Source organism: Lytechinus pictus, chromosome 12 (assembly GCF_037042905.1).
Source record: "Lytechinus pictus isolate F3 Inbred chromosome 12, Lp3.0, whole genome shotgun sequence".
Lineage (NCBI taxonomy): Eukaryota > Metazoa > Echinodermata > Echinoidea > Temnopleuroida > Toxopneustidae > Lytechinus > Lytechinus pictus.
The window spans coordinates 31038142-31060805 of record NC_087256.1 but is presented as its reverse complement, the minus strand read 5'-3'; the positions used below and the strand labels follow the sequence as shown (position 1 = coordinate 31060805).

Here is a 22664-nt window from a genome sequence, read left to right as displayed (position 1 = left end):
GAATATCTCCAAACGCAACGGTTGAAATTCAATGTGTCATTGCAACACCAGCCTGCCGTAGGGTGTGAACCAATGTGTGTATTTATCGCGGGGTGTTGTTCACCCTCCGAGTCTGTCTGGCTGGCCCCGCCTATGACGGGTAATCGACGCGTCCTGGGAGATCTCGTCCCTGATTGGTCAGCGCGGGCTGGAAAAAGTAGTGCTTAATAGAATTTTGGACCAATGGGGACGGCGATTGGCCAATTAGCATGACAAACGACAGTGGTGACAGGTAAGCAGACAAGTAGTGGCACGCGGTGAGAACCTCAGGGGGCTAAACCTTCTGATTATCTCGTTAGAAGCCTGTCTTCTGACTGGTCCAACTATTTCCACACTTCCATACATATTTGATTCTCGAAATATTACCATATGACGACCATATTTCAATTTCTGCGTGACTGACTCGGTTGTTATCGCCTTAGCCCTCTACCTATTGATACACAAGTCACTTCCCTCAATGGACTACATCCACCACGCACCAATTTTGTAAAACCGCTCCAAGAACGCCAGACCTCAATCGGACAAGTCAACAAACTTGCTCCAAGAGACTTGCATCGTCGAAATATTTCAAAATCGAAACCGAAATTATCGTGGCTTTTTCAAGATGGCTTCAACCATAAATGATCTCTATACCCCGCTCCAGCGGTTGTCGACCGCCCCTCTCCGACAGCCCCGAAGCCAGACGACCAGGCCTTACACATCGTTCTACATCAAAGACATCCTGGGATCACAGATCAGTACCAATGATAACACTAGCGAAAGTTCATCACCGACTCATTTTAAGAGAAGGGAATCGTGGTCGGGCCCGCCATCGGTACCTCGCCCGAGGTTAGGGCATCAGAGATCAACAGAAGAGGTGAAAACTGCTGTGAAACAGACCAGGGAGAACGGAGATTCTCCTCTCAGCGCGCTGGAGGAACTTGCTAACAAGACGTTTACAGGTCCAGATACCAGTATTCTACGAGCGGCTGAAGGTAAAGAAATAAATATAATCATTTTGTGGATTACATGTTCATGTCAAAGGTCAAGTCCACCTGGAAAAGTATTGAATTGAAGTCAATAGAGGAAAATCAAACTATCATAACGCTAAAAGTTCCATCAAAATTTGATGTGAAATAATAAAGTTATTGAATTTAAAAGTTTCGCTTTAATTTTCAGTTATGCACAACTCAGTAATATCCGCATAAGAGAGCCTAAGATGTCCCTCACTCACTATATCTGTTTTTTTTTTATTGTTTGGATTATACAATTTATCAACCTTTATTGATTTGATAAAAATGATCAATCTTATTGAAGCACAAAATGTAGAAATAATGGTATATTCACATGTTAATGGAAAACTTTGTTTCACATGACAATGAGGAGAAAATCAAAATACTTCATATTGCATTTAATGAAATTTAAACAAATTGCGAGTGGATGATGTCATCAGTCCCCTAATTTGCATACCGACCAGGATGAGCACATAACTGTTTTGTGAAATTAAGTAAACGTTTAAAATGTCATAATTTTTCTACTTTACATCAGATTCTGATGAAATTTTCAGTGTTATGCTTGTTGGATTTTTCCCCTTTTATTCAATTAAACTTTTTACTGGAGTGGATTTGTCCGTCAAACCAAAGGAAGAGTAAATCATCTTTACATTAATATAGGCCTAGATTTACATGGCATAACCAGAAGTCCAAAACTCTTATCGTATTAAGGAAATTTGGATTTTTATTACATTGTAGAAGAAAAATAAGATTTAGAATATTTCCAAGCCTTATTCATGGATCCACAAATAAAACACTAACAGTTTATAGTAAATATCATATAAAGCAGTGTTGCCCAACCAATAATTGGTAGTTATGCATGGTCAAGGAACTTTCTCGGCTATATATTATGTATATGTATGTATGTATGTATGCATTTTTATAAATATAATTATATACTATTTTCTTTTATCAAGTATTCTTTCCCAAAATGAGACGTAGACTACTCGTTACAAATACAATGCGTATACTATTCATTCTTATATACTGCTATAAAACGATACTTCGATCTCTTTTAATTTGTTTTCATTTGTACTTTGATTCTTTTGATTTTTTATAAATATTTTTATATGATTGTCTGATCTTTGTTAAAGACATATTCCGTATGAATGCAAAAGTAATAATCTTCTACAAAACGGCAGTGAAACTATCAACATATACCTGCATTTAAAAACACATTCCACGATAGGATACTGAAAATGAAAATAAAATGAAAGGGTAAGGTGCAACCGCTCTGCCAATATCACAAAATAAGATCATGCAAAAGTAGTAATCTTCTACAAAACGGCAGTGAAACTATCAACATATACCTGTATTTAAAAACACATTCCACGCTAGGATACCGAAAATGAAAATAAAATGAAAGAGTAAGGTGCAACCGCTCTGCCAATATCACAAAATAAGTTCATGCAAAACTTCTCCTGTCTCAAAATCAAATTGACTGGCCATCAAAGTCGGATGCAGATTATTGATCTTCAAAACGTGGTTAACTTTTAGTCACATATGCCAATGTCATGCAAATTTCATTTATTAGAATATGTGGCATGTAAGAGAAAAATGTTAACATTCCAAGACTTTTGGTGATAGAGCTTGTGGGAAAATGGCACCAATTATTGTGGAACAACTTCCCTCATAATATAAGATCATTAACAGATCTCAACATATCCAAATATGTGTTAAAAGCATACATTTTAAGATGTATTAGCCCTATTTAATTGAACAAATCTTCCACACGCATAGAGACTATTTATATGGTATTTTGCTTCTCCAAGAACTGATTAAATAATTGTGCTCATTTAGAGAGAAAACATGACGTATTTTTGCACAAATACAAGAAGCACATGACGGATATCATGGTGTCTTCTATAGTATTTACCTTCCCTTTTTAGTTTGATTATAAAAAAGAATCAATCTTGGCTCAGCCAAAAATCACGGGCTTCACTACGGCTATGATATACCCCCTCGTCCTTCGAGCGACCCCGGGGTTTCGGCTCGGTGAATTACTTCTGCACCCCGCGTAATTAATAGTGCTGCAGAGGAAATTGCTCTAATGTTCGGTGTACAAATACAAGAAGCTCGCACTAAGATGGGTTTGTCCACGGGGAGATGTAGTACAAATGAGATAATTTGAAACAATTATAAGATTGTCTTGTCCCTGGCAGAAAAAATGCGCGAGTCTGACTAAGCAACGTTCATGCTTTCGGTCAACCACGTAATTTGGGAAATAGAATTACAAGAGATCAGAAGCCGATATACTTCACCATTAATTATTGCCCGATTTTCATTTTTTTTTTTTTAATGGAGGAATTAATAAAAAAAAGAAGAGGGTTGACACAAAAATAGTGATGGAACTTAAGATGACATATATGGCATGGGGTTATCAAAATAAAATAATTTTTTGAGGTTAATTTGATATCCACCTTAAGCAGCTGAATACGTATAGGCCATATAGATTTTCTTGGGGGTAGTATTCTCTAAAATATAAATACATTTTGATGATTGTTCTGAGGTGGTCATTTTCTTAAAATGTTTCAGCAATTTCTTTAAAAAAATATAGCAAATTACTTGCAAATTAATTCTTTATAAACATTCTTGCTAATAAATATAAAAAAGAAGAAATCTTGTACACATCACGGATATAAACAAACTGACAATTCATTGAAATTCAATGGTAAAAAATGTTATATCTAAACCTATTTTACATATTTCGAGATTTTAATGAAGGAATCCCTCCCTTTTATATTAATTTTGCACCAATTTATATTTTATATAATCTATTGTTTATAAATTAATTTACAACAAAAATGAACACGAAGTATTCCTTTCTTTACATCTCAGAATATATATCAACAATTATCATGTAAAATATTAAATTAATATCGAATTATCAACTATGTAATATTGTTTATTTTTAACGGAGATACCATGTAGGCCTACAAAATAATTTTAAATGATTGCTATTCAATGGATGTTAAAGTTGATATCACATTCTCCAATAACATGGTTTTAATAATTATTAGTTTCATAAATAGTAATATAGAAGTTTGTCAGTATAAAACTTTGGTTAAAAATTGTTGAATGGATGTGGTTTGAATTAATGATTTGCTATTTCATTATACTCCAATTTGTTTTAACTATAAATTTCGTCATATAAGGGGTGAAATATTTCTTTAAGGAAGAATGACTGGATGGCTATAATTCATTTTATTTTCATTTTTATCTTTTGTTTCAAATTCCAGCAGCAACGACGACGAACAAACGGGAAGCGCTTTCACTTCTCAACCGCCAGCAGCCGCGCAAGAAGAGGAAGTCCCGCACCGCCTTCTCCAACCACCAAATCTTCGAGCTCGAGCGTCGATTCCTCTACCAAAAATACCTAACCCCGGCCGACCGCGATGAACTCGCCTCGACACTCGGCCTCACAAACGCCCAGGTCATCACCTGGTTTCAAAACCGGAGAGCGAAGCTCAAACGCGACATCGACGAGCTGAAGAATGATGTCCGAGCCACGTCGACCACGCCACCGCATTTGAAAGAAGATAAAGGCTACCTGACGACGGAGTCATCGGTGTACGACCACGAGGAAGGGGAGCTTTACACTGAAGACTCGTCGTCGGAACTGATGTCGCCCATCGACCCGCGACAGATTGGTGGAGGTACGTGTGACGGAAACGCAACCGACGGTGGGGATGATCACGATAAGATGAGCGTTCACTACGTTGATTCGGACAACGAGGATGCGAGCATGTCAATCTCGAAATCGTCTCCTTCTCCGGCCGACAACGACCCGGACGATCAGGACATCGATCACGACAATAGCAGAGGGCAAATAGCAGATTAATGAGACATTCGTGCATTTCAGCTCCCAATGTACTAATGACATTACTATTGCCTCGTCATGTTCGTTTCAAACACTTACTTTAAATCGGCGGGTACGATTTATAATCAATTGCAGACGAGGCAGTTAAACATTGATCGGCAACGTATGTCTGCTACAAACTAGTCTTAATAGCCTGGTAATTTCAACGATGTATACCATGGTTGGCTGGTACATAAAGTGAAACATTAACCCCTTCATGATGTGAATAATTCGCAAGAACAACTGTCGTCTCCATCATCTTCATTACATTTTATCCTGCTTGTGTTTCTTGAGACGAGATATCTTGCTGCGTAGTATGTCTGCTATGGCTCGGCTGTCCTACCCTCAACCCTAAGCCAGCTAGCAGCCCCGGTAGATGGGTTCCGGCAGGAGCGGGTATATTTCGGAAGTAAACTTGTCAGACTGACATGTGTCTGGGGCGCACCGTGAGATCATTCAGATATTTTATCAGGTTTTTTAAAACTTTGTTCACAGAGAAAACCTATGAACCTTGAATGTTAGATCTCCTTAAATAACTTTTGGCAGCTCAAATATAGTTTTTAATTTTAAGAAATGTATTTGTATTCTCTCGCAACATTTGAGCATTAACTGAAAGAGCAATGTTGACATGTAAGAAGAAGTACATTTATCACCCATAATAAATATGTGTTACTGGACCATAAACAGTTGATTCTAGACGGAATATTTGAAGACTTTCTCAAGCATTTTTTTTGTAGTCAATGATCACATGCTGTCCTGCTCAAAACAGGTGAAGAATTTATATCAACAAAAACAACGATGAAAAAGAACATGAATAAATAAAAATAAAATAACAGGTATATATATATATATATATATATATATATATATATATAGGCCCTATATAAGTATACGTAATGAGTAAGGATAAACAGGTGAATATATGAAAAAAATAAAAAGGTAAAATAAATCAATCTTTGAATTGAGAATTAGAGAACAGGACTAGTGTGATGGCATTGGCGTAACCAAATAGTTGTAAATAATTCTACATGGTTGAAGATATCAATTATGATACTTGAGTTCTCATTCCTACAAGAAATATTCTATTGATAAAGAATTTATGTTATTGGATTACAGCGGAACAAAATTTTGCATGGCGTTATGAAATAAAAATGAAAAAAAAAGTACATCCCATATGTATTTTTTAAAAGTAAAACATATGCTTAATTCCGATGACATTCATAAGATACCTTAAAGAATGTTTCCTTTCTTTGGCAACTTTGGAGTAAAATTCTTTAATTACCATGTGTTACATCTCTGACAATAAAAGTATATCGAGTCTTCATTGTTTCATTCAAACCTCTTTTTTAAATAATACGTAAAGCTTGATAAAAGCATGAGTGTTTATGACACTGGTATTAATATTCCTACAATAGCGTGTTGACATGCTATTGCATGAATTCAAATGTAATATTTTTACACACTTTCTGGGTTATATTTTTCAATAGATTTTGATATTTTCACCATCCATCATTAACATTTGGGTCCCGTATCACAAAGGTTTGCGATGGATTTCAAATATGTTAGACCACTTCTGACTGGTTCCTGGTCAGCAACAACGATCCTGATTGGCCATTGTCAGTTATCGATGTATTTCAAATCTTTGTGTTACCATGGTAACACAGCCAAGTCCAGGATGCAGATCCACAACCAGATATTATTCACGATTTCATTTTGCTCTGAATTATTTGATAATTAATTAACACCTTGATCTTCAAGGATCACCATGAAAGTATTGATGAAGTGCTGAGATAGCGATGCATGATGTACTTTTTTTCATCTTAAGGCTGAATATTGTATATAGAAGATGGCATTATTGTATGTACAATTGTAATTATATTTATCCGATTACTTTGAGAGAAATCGACTGTGCTTCCTAATTGATGACGAAAATAATTATCTTTGTGAAAATGTAACATTATGTTTGTGGTATTGTGTTTTTTTTTCTATTTGTGTAGAAGGAGATTAAATTAGAATGTAGAGGATAAAGAAATGATGCCAGGAGCAAGACTACCCATAGGTGATGTCATAAAGGGGTCATTCTCATTTTGAAGCTCTTCTGTCTTCTATCTTCCCGTTTCTTTCACCTTTCCCCCCTTTCTTCCCCTCCTTTATGCGCGAGTCCCCTGACCTCCTAGCGCCACCCTGTAGATAGAAAAAGAGAAAGAGAGAGAGAGACGGATAGAGAAATGGAAAGGGAGGTAAAGGAGAGTAATTAAGAACAATAGAAAGAGATAGAAAAATGAATAAAAGAAAGAAAGAAAGAAAGAAAGGGAAGAAAGAAAGGAGAGAGATAATAGAAAATAAAAAAGCGAGATGGAGAGAGAGAGATAGAGCGGGACGGTCGAGGAGAGAGAGAGGGGGGGGGGTGAATAGACGCGATACAAGAGGTAGGCCTTATAGGTATGATGTTACACTAAAAGAAAAGGAACATACACTGCAAAAACTCCGGTGTTGATTTAACACCAGCCTGGAATCTATGTATGTCCACACCAGAGAAGTGTTAAACAACACCAGTTTAGTTAGATAGGTGTTTATACAACACCAATTAGTATTAAAACAGCATCGATTTGATTCCACACTGGTGTTGTTTCAATACCTTTCTGGTGTGGAAATATATAAATTCCGGTCTGGTGTTAAATCAACACCGGAGTTTTTGCAGTGTACATGTTTGTTCGTGGAAAAAAAAAAATGTTTCTTTTTTGAATAATCACACAAATTTGTGTAAGATCTACACATCATTTAGATTAGATACACCCAAATCGATTTTTTTGGGGATCTCATACTCTCATTAAAAAGATAAAATAAACACAGCATTTCTTATGTGCCACATAATTATGTAGTAAACTATTATCCCAGACAGGTAATATGATTTGAAATGATAAATAAAAAAAAACAGTCAAAGCACTCATCATTATTTTCATCAAAATCGGATGAAAAAAACAACCAAGTTATTGCATTTCAAGGTTTTGCATTGTTTCGCTTAAACAGTCGCGTACGCCGTCACGAATATATGCAATTGTGTCTTGTGAACTGGATGTGCATACAGAATCTTGACAATGGAAAATTTTTATTCTTTATATGTGTAAAAAAATTTCCCCTTTAAAAAAGTATATCACAACAATGATCATAATGATGATTATTTTCTACTTATTATTGGGTGCCCTCGAATGGTAGAGTGTATCGGATAGGCCTATGTTGTATTCAGCTTGCAAATTATGTCAGAGTTAAAGACGATTGCTGCAAATGAGAAAAAGGCCATCGTCAAGTTTACACTTCCTAGCAACTTTCGGGCAAGTTTATCAAGTGTCACGTCTGGCAATCTGCCTTCTTTGTTTTATCATCCATTGTTCCTTTTAAATACGCTTCACCGCTTGTGCACCGCAAATGGTGTCCATTTGTTATTTTTAGCCGTAACAAGTCGACATTTTATTTTCTAACTCTTTATCTTTTTTTATATTTCATACAAACCAATAAACTGGCGATGGTTAAGTCTCTGTCTTTGAGTCAGTTAGGGCGTTGTAGTCTGTGGGTATGTCACCAATCGTTATACATCACGAACGTCTTCATCATATCGTTTCATCGCATCACAAACGAGCCCGGCGACTCTATCTAGTCCCGCGTGCTGATAACCACGCTAATTACATCACACATGCACAACAGTGACACACAAAAAAGTGGGCGGGGAGGGATTTTTCTTCTTCTTCTTCTTCTTTTATTCTTACAATGTCCTATTAACTGGGCACGGTAGCTGCCGTGTTACGCTAAATGACTGTGACGTGTTAATAACGTGTCACGTGGATTCTTAAGGTACAGTCATATCAACGAAAAGCGAACAAAACAGATCGATATAGTGTGCCATTGGAATTTTGGAAGAAACGTAGGCCCCTAATATATTTGATCGGTATGACTTCGCCGCGCGCGTTGTTACTTTCACCCAATTCATATTCAGTGCGACGCCTTTTTTAAAGTATACAACTGAATACATTAATTGGGGAGCACATCGCATGGTGAGAGATAAGCTAATTTGGGTTGTAAATGTCTTTGTGGTCATTGTATTAGGGCAGAATCAAGTAAAAAAAAAAAATTATAATCACCTTCATAGAGACATTTGAAAATTATACAATACAATAATTAGGCCTAACCGTTTTGGTATCATGGACCTACTACATATACGAACAGAGATATAGTGAGATGGACTATCACAAGCATGGGCTACTTTGGTCTTATAACAGACAAAACTTCCACTAAAGAACAATTATTTGTCTTTTTAATATTTTCCTTTTATTTCTTCATTTTATTCATTTCTGTATTAAATCTTTCATTCAGAAATTGTTACTTAATTTACTTTTCTTGATTTTATTTTCATTTATTTGAACTCATACATCATTTCAATCGGTAATGTTCATTCATTTTGGGTTTTTTTTTCATTCATTTATTTACAATCACTTGTTTAATTTCCATCAGTAAAATTGAGATTAATTAATTAAAATTAATGCATTGATTTCCATAATCGTTATCAAGGTTTGTTTTGTTAATTCTTATTAACAAGGAGAGGATTCTGATGTTTCAATCATATTTTCAATCGGAGAAAAGGCGACTGTAATAATTGATTAAAAGAGAAATAATCAGCAGTGTTGAATGAAAGCTAAAAATTATTTTTGTTTCATCTTTTTTTTTTTTTTTTTAGGTTTAGTAAGTTTATTTGGCCTCGTTCACGACCACTTTTGATTCGTAGATTGCTCCATTCTCGACCAATACCTTTTTCAGTAACTTAGGATTTTTTGCTTCGCACCAGGCCCGCGTTAAAAATAGTCCGCACCATTGCGTAAAAGGGATGGTCCAGGCTGAAAATATTTTTATCTTGATACATAGAGTAGAATTCACTAAGCAATATGCTGAAAATTTCATCAAAATCAGATATCAAATAATAAAGTTATTGAAGTTTAAAGTTTAGCAATATTTTGTGAAAACAGTCGTCATGAATATTTATTAGGTGGGCTGATGATGTCACATCTCCACTTTCCGTTTTCTTATGTTATTACATAAAATCATATTTTTTTCATTATTTCATACTTGTGTGAATAATATGTCTCCCTTATGATGAAATAAGTTGCAGCAATTAATATCTAATGCACTAAATCAATTGTCAATCCAATTTTTCTAGTTCTTGGAGGAAAAAATTGAATAAACCTAATTTCATATAATAAAATACAAAAGAACAAGTGGGGATGTGACATCATCAGCCCACCTAATGAATATTCATGACAACTGTTTTCACAAAATATTGCTAAACTTTAAAATTCAATTACTTTGTTATTTGTTATCCGATTTTGATGAAATTTTCGGCATTTTGCTCAGTGAATTCTACTCTATTTATTAAGCTATAAATACTTTCAGCCCGGACCATCCCGTTAAGTAACTACTGTATAGCAGTGGTATTAGCAGAGCCGGTGCTACTTACTATCACCCATTAAAGAAAAATTCAAGATTCAAGATTCAAGATTTATTCATTCCATTCGATAAAAAGATACAATTCATACATACAAATTTACAAATTTACAAGATTTACATTTGGATACAATACAATTTATACAAACACAGAAATGGTATTGATTTCATATATACAGAAAAAAATCAAATGGAAATGGGTCACTGCAAAAGTTCAAAAAGGGACTTGAACTTGTCAAGGCTGTGTCCCAAACTGGAATTAAACATTGTTGCAATGGATAGTTTAAGGTAAATAATTATAAAAAACAATACAAAAATAAGGAATTTACAAAATAAACATAAAGTGAAGTGAAGAGGGGGTGAAAAGTTGAATTATTATCGTATGAAAAAGTATATAAATAGGGATTAGGTATGTGTTAACTTTAACAGATATGACTTTAATCTTCTTTTATAACCATTGAAATTACCAGTTTGACGTATCTCTTGAGGAAGTGCGTTCCAAATAAGGGGTGCAGTATGTTTAAAAGTAAATGAAACAAATGTTTTAGTACATCTGAATATATGAAATTTCTCTTTATGACGAGTATTGTAATTATGGATCTCATTATTGAATGATAATAATAATTGAATATTTTCAGGTAAAGATGTGTTTACTTGTCTGAAGAGGATTAATCCTATTAGAAATGTATTAAGCTTATATATATCAAGTACATTCAATTTGAGAAACAAAGGTTTAGAGTGGGCATGAAAATCAGATAAAGTACAGTATCTAACTACTCTCTTTTGTAGTTTTAGAAGTTTGTCTAACTTAAAGTAAAAATTAAAGTAAAAATAGCACGGGCCAGAGTGAGCCCGAGCCATTCACTTAAATTTTACGACTTAGCCCGAGACTTGTCCGGAATAGCGAATTTCTGAAAACGGTACAAGATGTTCATTGAACTGGTCCAGACCGGTCTACACTAGTCCCATCCAGCGTATGTCGGAGCATAAACATGACTGTGAATGTCATAGATGCTCATTTCACCAGGGTTCACCACCCATTTCTTCCTTTCTTTCTTTCTTTCTTTCGTTTTCTCTCACACACACACATACCCCCAACACACGCACACACCGGGTCGCACACACACCCTCTCACTCTCACACACACTCTCTCTCTCTTACATGCCTACCTTGAGCACAAGTGGAGACACTGCTGCATACCTCAACTGCCTAAAAACCTATTTAAGTTCATTCATTTCAACATTATCTTTCCTCGCTGCTACGCCCCTCATTTACCGTGAACAATATCATAAAGAGGAGGCATCTACCGAGAACGATGATACATCGAGTGCATGAATCATGCCTTATTCGTTACATCATGTCATATCATTCGTGATGAACAGCGTCAAATGTTTTAATTAACATCAACTATGCGCGACGAGGGCGCGAGTAGGGTACCAAGTCCCAAGTCGTCTTCTCTAATATCATCGTCATTATCATGTCACCCATGTATAATGGATTTACCGAGGGCGGGGATTAAAATTAGGAGAGGGGTCTTTTTTTATTCGCAATTTCCTTACCCTTACTTAAGTCCATGGGATAGTTGTATACTTAAATCACTTAACCAATATGTTTAATTCTTAATAATTGGTTCCTACCAGCAGCGGTGGATCCAGGTGGGGGCGCGCCCCCCCCCCCCCGATTGGAGAATAAGTGAACAATTTCTTTTTTTGGGGGGGGGGAATCAGATGCAAAGTGATTACCTGTCACGACGTGAAGGATACTTTGTTAAGGATTGGTCTAAGAAAGTTTGTTCGGTTTAAAAAAAAATCGAATGGCAACTAACACATAAAATAATTGTTAGTTTACTATATATTATATTGATGGACTCCTTTGCATGATCTCTATTTCCCAATACCAATATTGATATTCTAATGATTGCCGTTTAGAATTATAATTTTTACTCCCCCTGTGCCTCTGAATATAATGATATCGATAGTAATATGCAACATTTAAATTGCGCTTAATAATTATGTTTCTAAGCGCACCGCAGAGAGGAAATAAGATAAATGAAACATAAAATTATCTTAATTGAAAAATAATGAATTAAGAGGATTTCCTACAAAGGTAAGTCTCCTTTAAATGAATCGGCTATCGGGGGGGTGATAAATTCAATTAAATTCAATCTTTATTTCGCAAATAACGCTCTTATTTATATTCATATCGACAAAAACGTATCGAATTAAGTAATTCCATTAACTTTTGAGGTGGGAAGATTGTTACAGAGCAATCTCCAGTATCATCGCTTACTGTGTGTACAATGATTTATTTAAAAAAATGTTACAGAATTTACGTGAGGTAAAGATTTGCCTAATTTGTCCTTTACAAAAAAATATCTTTTTGATATACCATGGTTTCCAATCAGGGTTAATCGAGACTGTCTTGTCCCTCCTAAGGGGGCGTGATGGGGGCGAACATTCACCCCTCACATTGAAACACAAGGGAACATGATGACCCCACCGGGCACGATTAATACTTCGCATTATCATTTCTTGGTAATGCCTTAAATACACTTTCATGTCTTGTGTTAAAAGAAAATGAGAAATTTTATTCGAAAAATCATTATTAGCAGTGTTTTACTTGATCATTCTAGGAGGTCGTTGGCCCGAAGAAATTCATTTTCCTTTGGGGAATACACAAACAATTCTAGTCTTGTCCCCATTTATAACATTTTGACACTGCAAAGAAACATATTCGTCTCTCCAACCCCTATAAAAAAAAAATTACCTTAAGATCATCTGTCATATTGTTTTACATACTTATACTGTTATCATCAGTAGTATATCATTACAACAACAACAACTGACCAATAATAATGATAATAGTAATAATGACAATGATACTAATGATGATGATGATGATGATGATGGTAATACTACTACTACTACTACTACTATACTACTACTACTGATGATGATAACAATAATAAAAGTAATAATAATGATAATGATAATACTTTCCATGACTTGATGTTTTCTGTACCCCGCATATCAGTGTATGATATCACTTTTTTTTTAATCAAGTGCACACCTAGTTACCAATAATGCATAAAGCATTTCCATTTATTTGAAAGCAGGATAAAAGAGCATTGTAGATTAAATGCCTTGCTCACGGGCATAGGTGCCGCGGCCGGGGATCGAACCCCGGACTTTCCATGTATAGCCAGGCGCCTTAGACCACTCGGCCACGGCATCTCTTATCACACACATCCTTACACCCCCACACACACCCAGCCTAGACTCATCTCCACCTATACGAAACATACCAACAGCTTAATACATCGCGGACACATCATGACATGATTACATACTGTATGCTTTCGCATACACACTACGATAAATTTGCCCCGATATATCTTTTTTTACGGGGCTCATGAACGTTTTGCCAAGGTTTTCGCCAGGATACGCATGTAAAAAAAATTACAACGTCCAACTTTCGTATTATATGCGATAAATGTGCACAAAGCGTGAGTTTAAATGTTCGAAAGGTTCGCAAATAGATCGCGGGGTTGCTTTTGGTTGCTTTTCGTCCACGAGTAATTAAAAAAACAAATCTTCGGAACGAAAAGCGACTCCAAAACATTCCCTTGAAAACGGCGCCCACGGGTGCAACCTTTCTGAATCTTAAAGGTGCAATTGGCTACATTTTCATAGAATTGACGACCTAACAGAAGAACACATTAAAAACAATATTCTGCGTTGGTTTGGAATTTGACCAATCAAATTTGGCGCCAATCCGGTAATCAGTGGCGTACAGGCGCCCTAGGGGCGGTTGCCCCCTCAAAAAATTAAATACCAAGAAAAAAAGAGAAAAGGAAAGAGAGAAAAATTATCACTCTTTGAATATTATGTCAAAATGTTTATCACAAATTTGATTTTTTTATAAAAATACTTTTGTTCTCTCGCTTCGCTCGCAATTAACAATTAACTATTTAATAATTAATATTAATAATTAACTATTTCAATAATTTTTTCCCGATACATCATATCTCACCCCCTCAATATTTATGGCTCATTACGCCACTGCCGGTAATAATAACAACACTTGCCATTGATTCTATCGAAGCGGATAGCGCGTATTATCGATTATGTTTGCTGCTCATTTCAAACAAAACCATAAGAAGATGCTCTTTTTATATTTTCTTGTGTATTTTCGAACAGAATTAACTCATCAGGAGACGTCGTGTAATTTTTTCCGTCTACAAGTTAAATCCTGTACAGAAATTATGTGATAATGATCTAATGCCACAACACTTTTCGTCGGCAGTTCGAGATTAAAACTCTCTCGCATATATCTTAAATGTTTACAAATCCACTGTTACTTCTCTTGGGGCGTCGCTTACTGGTATAATTTGCAGACATTTTCATTAATATACTGTTACACAATTTTAAATCTTCGTCTTGATAGTACAATTAAAACCTTCTAAAAAATATAAATTACCTCCATTACCGATGATGATAGGTTTTATTTCATGTATATTAAAGTATATATATATATATATATATATATTTCTTTTCTCCATCTTAGTTATTTTATTTTCTCTTCTTTGACATGAATGAAGAGGGTTTGATTGATTTTAATTCGTTTTGCTTGCCAGTGTGCATGGAACTCTTCTGCCTCAGCGGGAAAGTGCACCCAGTAACCACCCCCCCCCCCCCCGCCTACGCCCTTGATCGAAATGAAAGAGATGAAATGAAATGCAATGAAAGTAAATCAAATGAAATGAAACAAAAAAGAAAACTGAAATGAAATGAATTTATAATACGATTAATAGGAATTGAATTAGGAAATAATGTAGCTTTCGACAAAGCCCTATGTTAGATCCCATCTCAAGTTTTAAGATTCTAATCTTAATTGTCGCTGTCATGGAGCTCATCTTAATCCCATTCCTTCTGATATCATTTAAGAACAATTTCACTCTCATATATAAGCGCTTTTTAGAAATAAGAAATTGACTTTTCATCGCATCAACGGGATCTCGTTTGCAATAGATCCCCAGGCCAAGCAGCCGTGTAAGTTTGTTCGTAATTGAAGTTCTTTGCGAGGGGAAATTTCTCGTTTCCCTACTCGAGGGTACCGCCTAAGTATCATGGTTTGGTCATTAATTTACTCTCAAAATGGTGTCGCTCAATCAGATTAATTTGCGCGTTATAACGATGTAAACTCGTACATTATACCGGAGTCATACAGCTGTTTTATGTTTGCATCTTTATCTGAAATTTGCAAATATTGAGAATTTGTTGTATGATACATAGGATACTATACTCAGGAATTCATTTACGTATATACGCTGCAAAAACTCCGGTGTTGATTTAATACCAGCCCGGAATCTATATATGTCCACACCAGAGAAGTATTGAAACAACACCAGTTTGGAATCAAACCGATGCTGTTTTAATACTAATTGGTGTTGTATAAACACCTATCTGGTGTTAGCCTCCAAAACGATACTGGTGTTGTTTAACACTTCTCAGGTGTGGACATATATAGATTCCGGGCTGGTGTTAAATCAACACCCGAGTTTTTGCATTGTACATTTGTTAGTTTAGAGCTGATAATAACATGTCACATTCATAGAGCGTTTTGTTCCTAAGCGCTGAATAACTACCCTGATAGAGTGCTTGAGCGTTCGAGGAATTCCTTTCTACCTTATTACACCTTAGGTTTTTTGCAATAAAAAGTTCAAAGTTTTTGCTTGATAGCTAAGCTAGGCCGTGACCCCCCCCCCCCCCCCATACGCCATGTCTTGCCCTCTCCATTATTTTGTTTGGCTCCTTATATACACGTCTTGACCTATAAAAGCAATAGGAGAAGAGGAGGAAGGAGTAGGATAAAAATATCCCCCCTCAGTCTTTTTTTTTCTCTCTCTCTCTCTCTCTCTTTGTACTGCTCTCTTTTACCAATACTATATGCTAAGAAAATGAAAAGAAACCCCCCTTCCCCCCCCCCCTCAAAAAAAAAGAAAAAAAAACCGGATGGATTACACAGATATAAGGTCTATCAAAGATTTTTGCAACAGGTCGTGGTGTTACAATTAACTTCAATCCAAAGATCGATTGTCACTAGATATTTGGGGGGGGGGGGTATGTTTAAACGCGGTTTAACGCAACGCTTTCTGCATCGAACCCCTCAATGCGAGAAAACTCTGTGATTCTACAACCACCTACAGCACTTCTGATATTCCTACACACACACATCTAATCTAGGACTATAGCTTCCAGGCGGATACAAATTTATTGACAAGTGTAACAGCAAGCTATGATTAATAAGACAACCCAGCCTAACGCTTCACACAAATGCAGGGAGACATCAAAAGTTCAATAACCCCATTATACGCATCGTACGGGATACGGGGTCAAACTTTTGACCAATCAGAATCGAGTATCTGCAATAAATCGCACCCAATGCTTATACACTGTCTGCAAGCATGGCGATATTTTCATTTTAGTCGCTGAATTTGGCAACATGCCTAATGATCAGAGTAGGAACCATGGAAACCCTGTCTAGCGTTATTGGTAAAATGATATAAACGCTGTGAAAGGTTTCAAAATCGTGCCTGAATTAGGATAAACAGTAATTGGACCAAAAACACGAAGAACATGGAGTAAGGTATAGCATTAAAACCATGTTTCGATATTTTCGAAATTCACTATACAAATACATTACCCATATTTTTGTACATAGAATTCGATAGAAGTATCAATTCATTTTAACCCTAATAGTCCCGATGTATTTGATTGTTTTTTAAAAGTTTTTGGTGCTTTTTTCAGAATTCAATACATCATAATATACTAGTAACAGAGGTATAAGTACAAAGACGTAGAAACTAAATATTTTCATGATTTGTACATTGTCATACGTGTTTTTTCACCAAAAAATATTTCATATAAATGAATGATTATATTTAGCATGCAATATAACAATTCCAAAAAAAAATCATAAAAATACATGTAATGTAAGTCTTCCAAATCAATATGAATATAATTTTGATATTATCTGTTTATCTATTTTTACCTCTATTCAGAATTCAATACATCATAATACAACATAGGTATGCGTATACATAAATTATACATGGTCATACAGTCTTTTTCACAAAGGAATGTTTTTCTTTTCCCCGGAATGTGTGTGGGTGGTATTATGGCGCATCCTTAAGATCTCGGCGGCGATCACGGTTGCCTAGGTAAATTGCAATTAATTCATTTATTCAAATTTATATGAATTTATTACGCTAATTTTTCCGTGGCGCATTTATCGCAAAAAAATGTCGAGGGGCATCCTCCCTCACACAAACACACACCCTCACCCTCACACACTCCATTTGAACCCTCATTGCTATTCGAGTCATCTGACACACACTCTGAACTTTAATAATTAGACACACATACATCCTGATAATGAGCTTTAAAAGGAAAATAATTACAAAATCAAATCACATCTAAACTGGTTGACACACCTTCATATCTATTTCTGTGTGCAATAATTAGGGCCCATCCCCAATAACGATCACTCCTGTCAATTATTTAGTTGTTTGTTCGGAATAATAATAGTACTCATCCACACAAGCATCAATTAAAAGGCTTTGAATAAGTCCTACATTTGAAATTTGCCTAAAATAGGCCGACATGATGCGGCGGAGTCATATGTTTCTCTTAACGAGGGCCATTTGTCGCGGGAGGGTTGGCCGGATAATTAAGACGTGTTTCAACACTGACAGAGAATCGGCGCTAAACGAATAACAAGCTACGAATTAACGTCGCGGCGCTCACCAAATGAATCTTGTTAAAAGAATATTTGCCTTCTGTGACTGTGATTATATATGAAGCAACTGGAATCGAAGCATCTTTGACCGCCGATGAACCTTGCTCCAATGCTATGTGACCAATCAAATCGTAATGATTTTTCTTACATTAGGAAGATATTACTGTAATTACTATTTCTTCTATTATTGCCTTTACTTGACTTAATTCTTGTTTTGATATGAAATGTAATGTATATGCTCTCTAATTTGTATTATATTTTTATGTTATTCCTTTATAAAGCGCTTAAAACACTCTTGAAAATGCAACGTATTATCAGTATTATTATTATTATCATCATTTTCATTATTGTTATTATCTGTTGTCATATTAACTAGCACACAAACACTTGGACATGAAACCAAAGATGTTGCAAACGCCAAGGAAATTTCACGAATTAATTCAGAAAATCTACTTACTCCTGTCATGCCTGTCGATCCAAATCTTCATATGAATCGAAACATTAATGGTTTGCCCAACATGTTTCCTTTTCTTTTTTACGACCTTCCTGAAGATTTAAACCTTCCCATGTATGTTTGATATATATTATGGTTTGCAACGAAACATTAACCCTCAACTCTGCCAAGATGCACTTGTGGCAGAATAGCAAGGAGTCCAAAATCCCAACTCCCTGGCAATGCCATGCGCCTGTAATCCAGTTACACACGGAACTTAGGATCTATGGTTCTAGTTTTCCTCCTGGTAGGGTCTTTCAGATGGTGACGTAAAAAACGGTCCTTGGACGTAAATAATCATCTCTGATTGGCATGATTTTTGGACAACAGTAAAATAGCCATTCAATCACACGTACACTGTTAAAAATTTCTCCTTAAAAACAGTAGTGCCTGCAGCATAGTCTTGAGAACGGTGACACGACATTTGCTCAGAGCTTTATTTTGTCTAAGATATAGGGATAGGGTTGCAATATGGTTTTATGTTAGGTTTAGGATATAGAGTATAGTGTTGAACCCAGGGTTGAAGTAGGTCATTCGATTAGTGTGTGGAATCTACAGGGGAGCAATTGTCGCCGGAGCAAATGCCATGGAATCCTTCAAAACACCTGTTATCTCACTGCAATGTGTAAATATACATGCCTTGTGTTAAATCAAGTGTATAGAACGTTACGAATTTCCTGAATGAAAGCTCCCCTTTTCCTTCTTAACGAAAGAGCCGTTCTGTTAAATTACAGAAAATTTCCAGTAATAAAAATTTACAGAAAGATTTTGATATTCTGCTGTAAATTTTTTTTTATAATTTTTCAGCTTTCTACCAGTGTACAAATTTATATCTGCTCGCACACAAAACGCACATCCACGCACACACACAATACTCCTTTACCCCCCCCCCAATCTTGCACTCATGATTCTCTTCTATATACTGTTATATAAATATCCGTATATACCACACTAAATCATTTCTGTTTTTTTTTATACATATTTTTTTTCCAGAAGAACTACATTTAACGTTCATATCTACTGCTGATAAAAGAATGGTGTCTGATGAGTTGATGAACAATAAACATTCAGAAAATTAAATTCATGGAGTTACTTTCCCTTCCCAACATGCCAATGACGACAATAACATTGTATTGCATTTGGATATAACCCTCCCTGGTATAGTTTTTGATATATCCCTCTCGTATTTGCGCACTGCCAATCAAGGGGTAATAGAAATCTCAGCGGGGTTCTGCTAACACGCAACGGAACTCCTCTCTCAATTATCGCTACGTCATCACAGCCGGATAAAGATGCGCTCTTTTCTCGTCACATCGTCCTCACCATCGATTATTATGTTGTTGTATCCAGTCAATGGAAATGTAACGAGCTTCCCAGGAACCAGAATCAAGTCCATAACCCGTAAGATTTCCCGATTTGAATGGATGAAAGAGCACTGCAGTAATCTTTTGTATGTCTATAACACTACAGTCATACCAACGAAACCGACTCCAGACCGATCAAAGGTATACACTGCAAAAACTCTGGAGTTGATTTAGCAGCAGCCCGGAATCTATACATGTCCACACCAGAGAAGTGTTAAACAACACCAGTTTCGTTTTGGTCTAACACCAGATAGGTGTTTATACAACACCAATTAGAATCAAAACAGCATCGGTTTGATTCCAAACTGGTGTTGTTTTAATACTTTTCTGGTGTGGACATATATAGATTCCGGGCTGGTGTTAAATCAACACCGGAGTTTTTGCAGTGTATTATCGGTCGCTTTGGAGTCGATTGGGTCGGTGTAACTGAGGGCATCAGCGACTGGATTGAATGATGCGTATAGATACTGTACATGATGTTAGACCTTGAACTGTGCTATGTTTGTTGACAGATCTCTGCTCCGTTTTCCAGATCGGTCACGTGATCAAACGAGGCGCCATTGCGCATGCGTATTGTAAGTTCCAAGTTCGAATCAGTTTAGTCCATCTATGACAAACATTTTCTTAGTTTATGTAAAACCAAATCGAACGATGGCGTTTTTCAACCCTTCGATAATCTTTTAGAACTTACCAAAATCCACAAGACCATTTTATTGATTGTTGTTTGAATATTACGCTTTACTCAATGTCAGGTGTCAACCAAATATACATATGATACAGCATCTTAGTAGGTTTTCTGATTGATTGCTACCAGATGGACCCAAGGAACTTGTAAAATTATGAATGGTATTAATCTGGAAACAACTAGGCTGAGAAAAAAAAACCTCTGCTTTCTTTCTCTTATACTCACTCTCTTCATTACTCCCAGGTCCGCGAAATGTCATAAGTCGGAAAAGAAACATATTAAAGTTTTTAAAACAAATTAATTGTAGCTTGAGCTGTCATGAAAAGGGCCCGTTGGCTGGTGATTGGTTGGGAAAAGGCCGGATTCTCACGATCGTTCCGTGGCCGTGAGGCTTTCACACCACGGGTGAGCAGGCTATTACGGGTCTCCTCAACAGCTCACCATGTGATGAACATAGCGGACAATTAAAGGCTACTGACAGACCTGGTGAGAAATGGATACGGTGGCTTTCAGGTCACTAATTAGCATTTAATTCTGTGCAGACAAACATGGTCTTGATCGTGTCTTCCTCTGTCCAGAGCTGTCGAGGCGTAACCATATGTCAACCAGTCGACATCTACAGGAAATGTAGTGAGGCGACAAACGACGAGACAGACAAGAGGGGCGGCGATCCTTTTGCACTCCTAATTAAAAAAGATATATCTCTTGAATCAAACCTTGCAGACTTTGATAACATTATAGATATCAGAATCGTATTTTACATGGAATTTTGAGGGAGTAATCTATACTCATATTATTTTCACAATGCACGAAATTATCTAGAAAACCTAGCTCTTTATGAAAACTTGAAGTCATTCATAACTAAATAGTTGTACTAATTTGGATCATATACTATTTCACTTTTTCATTCGTAACGTGATTTTTCAAATATCTCCAAGTTTTATTCCATTAATTGCGAATACATGTTCTAGATTATGTAATAAAAACGTATCATGTATGATATTTCCATATGTTTAATACAATATCCATGTATTTCTCTTTGGTTAAAATAAGTAAATTCAAATCGCAATTCTAAATTTTTGAAATGAGCAAGACTTATAATTTCACCCTATCTCAACTGGGCTATTTCAGACCAACATAAACTGGGGAAGGGGTCAATTTGACCCCCCCCCCCAGATCTCGGCCGTTTATTGCGCGATCACTGCGAAAATTTGCACGCGCGTAGAGCCAGATGTAAACAACAAGACTGTAAAGTAAAATTTTCAAAAAATTAGTTGCTATATATTTTCATTTAATTAATTATGCAAATAAGCGTATGAAATTTGCCCGAACTTCGGTTTTTTGTGTATGCTTTTGCCTTAAACTCATTTTATATAGTTAGTAGAATGCTAATTTTTGGTGAACATATAAATTTTTACATTTCTAACAAAAATCTACAAAAAATTGCCGAAATATAATTAATTTCCTATGTATCTTATTGTTTTTTATTCTTTTGTATTTCTTAGTTTTTTCAAACCTTTGTTTTTTATTATTTTTTAATGAACTTTGTCGGGGACCATTTTGCGATCATAAATAACATAAGATAAATCCATCTAAACCAACAAAAAGTAAAAATAATCATACATTTTTTTATTTTTGGTTGAAAAACACAATTCGCATTGACTTTGTAAACGTAATCACTTTTTTTTTGCAATTTTGGGACCGACATGCGCTTACAAAATATTGCGTAATTTCGGAATCGCGTACCCGGGCTTCGCAAATTTAGTTTCAAAAGATGCAAAAGTCTTGAAAGTAGAAAGTCTGCGAGCGGCGCGGTCTAAAAAAAAATTGCGCGGCGGCGTAGTGGCGAAATTTGTTGTGGGGGTCAAATTTACCCCCAGTTTAATAAGGGATAAGATTTGGA

The 22664-nt window shown here is 35.9% G+C and overlaps 1 protein-coding gene across 2 annotated transcripts; it reads left to right on the top strand.

Annotated features, from left to right (window-relative positions):
- The first annotated feature begins 344 nt into the window (after window positions 1-344).
- Window positions 345-6887, top strand: LOC129273164 (transcription factor LBX2-like). Of its 2 annotated transcripts, none has more exons than XM_054910200.2 (2): window positions 345-1013; window positions 4310-6887. In XM_054910200.2, exons 1-2 carry the CDS (start codon window positions 644-646, stop codon window positions 4909-4911), a joined length of 972 nt encoding a protein of 323 aa, XP_054766175.2. In that variant the 5' UTR covers window positions 345-643; the 3' UTR covers window positions 4912-6887. The 2 variants fall into 2 exon arrangements, with proteins under 2 accessions (XP_054766175.2, XP_054766176.2); XM_054910201.2 differs by having other exon boundaries at window positions 487-1013; window positions 4313-6877.
- The last annotated feature ends 15777 nt before the right edge of the window (window positions 6888-22664 follow it).

Coding starts and splice junctions, on each gene's coding strand:
- LOC129273164 (XM_054910200.2), top strand. CDS start 644: ATGGCTTCAACCATAAATGATCTCTATACCCCGCTCCAGCGGTTGTCG. Junction 1,014..4,309: donor TATTCTACGAGCGGCTGAAG/GTAAAGAAATAA, acceptor TTCAAATTCCAG/CAGCAACGACGACGAACAAA.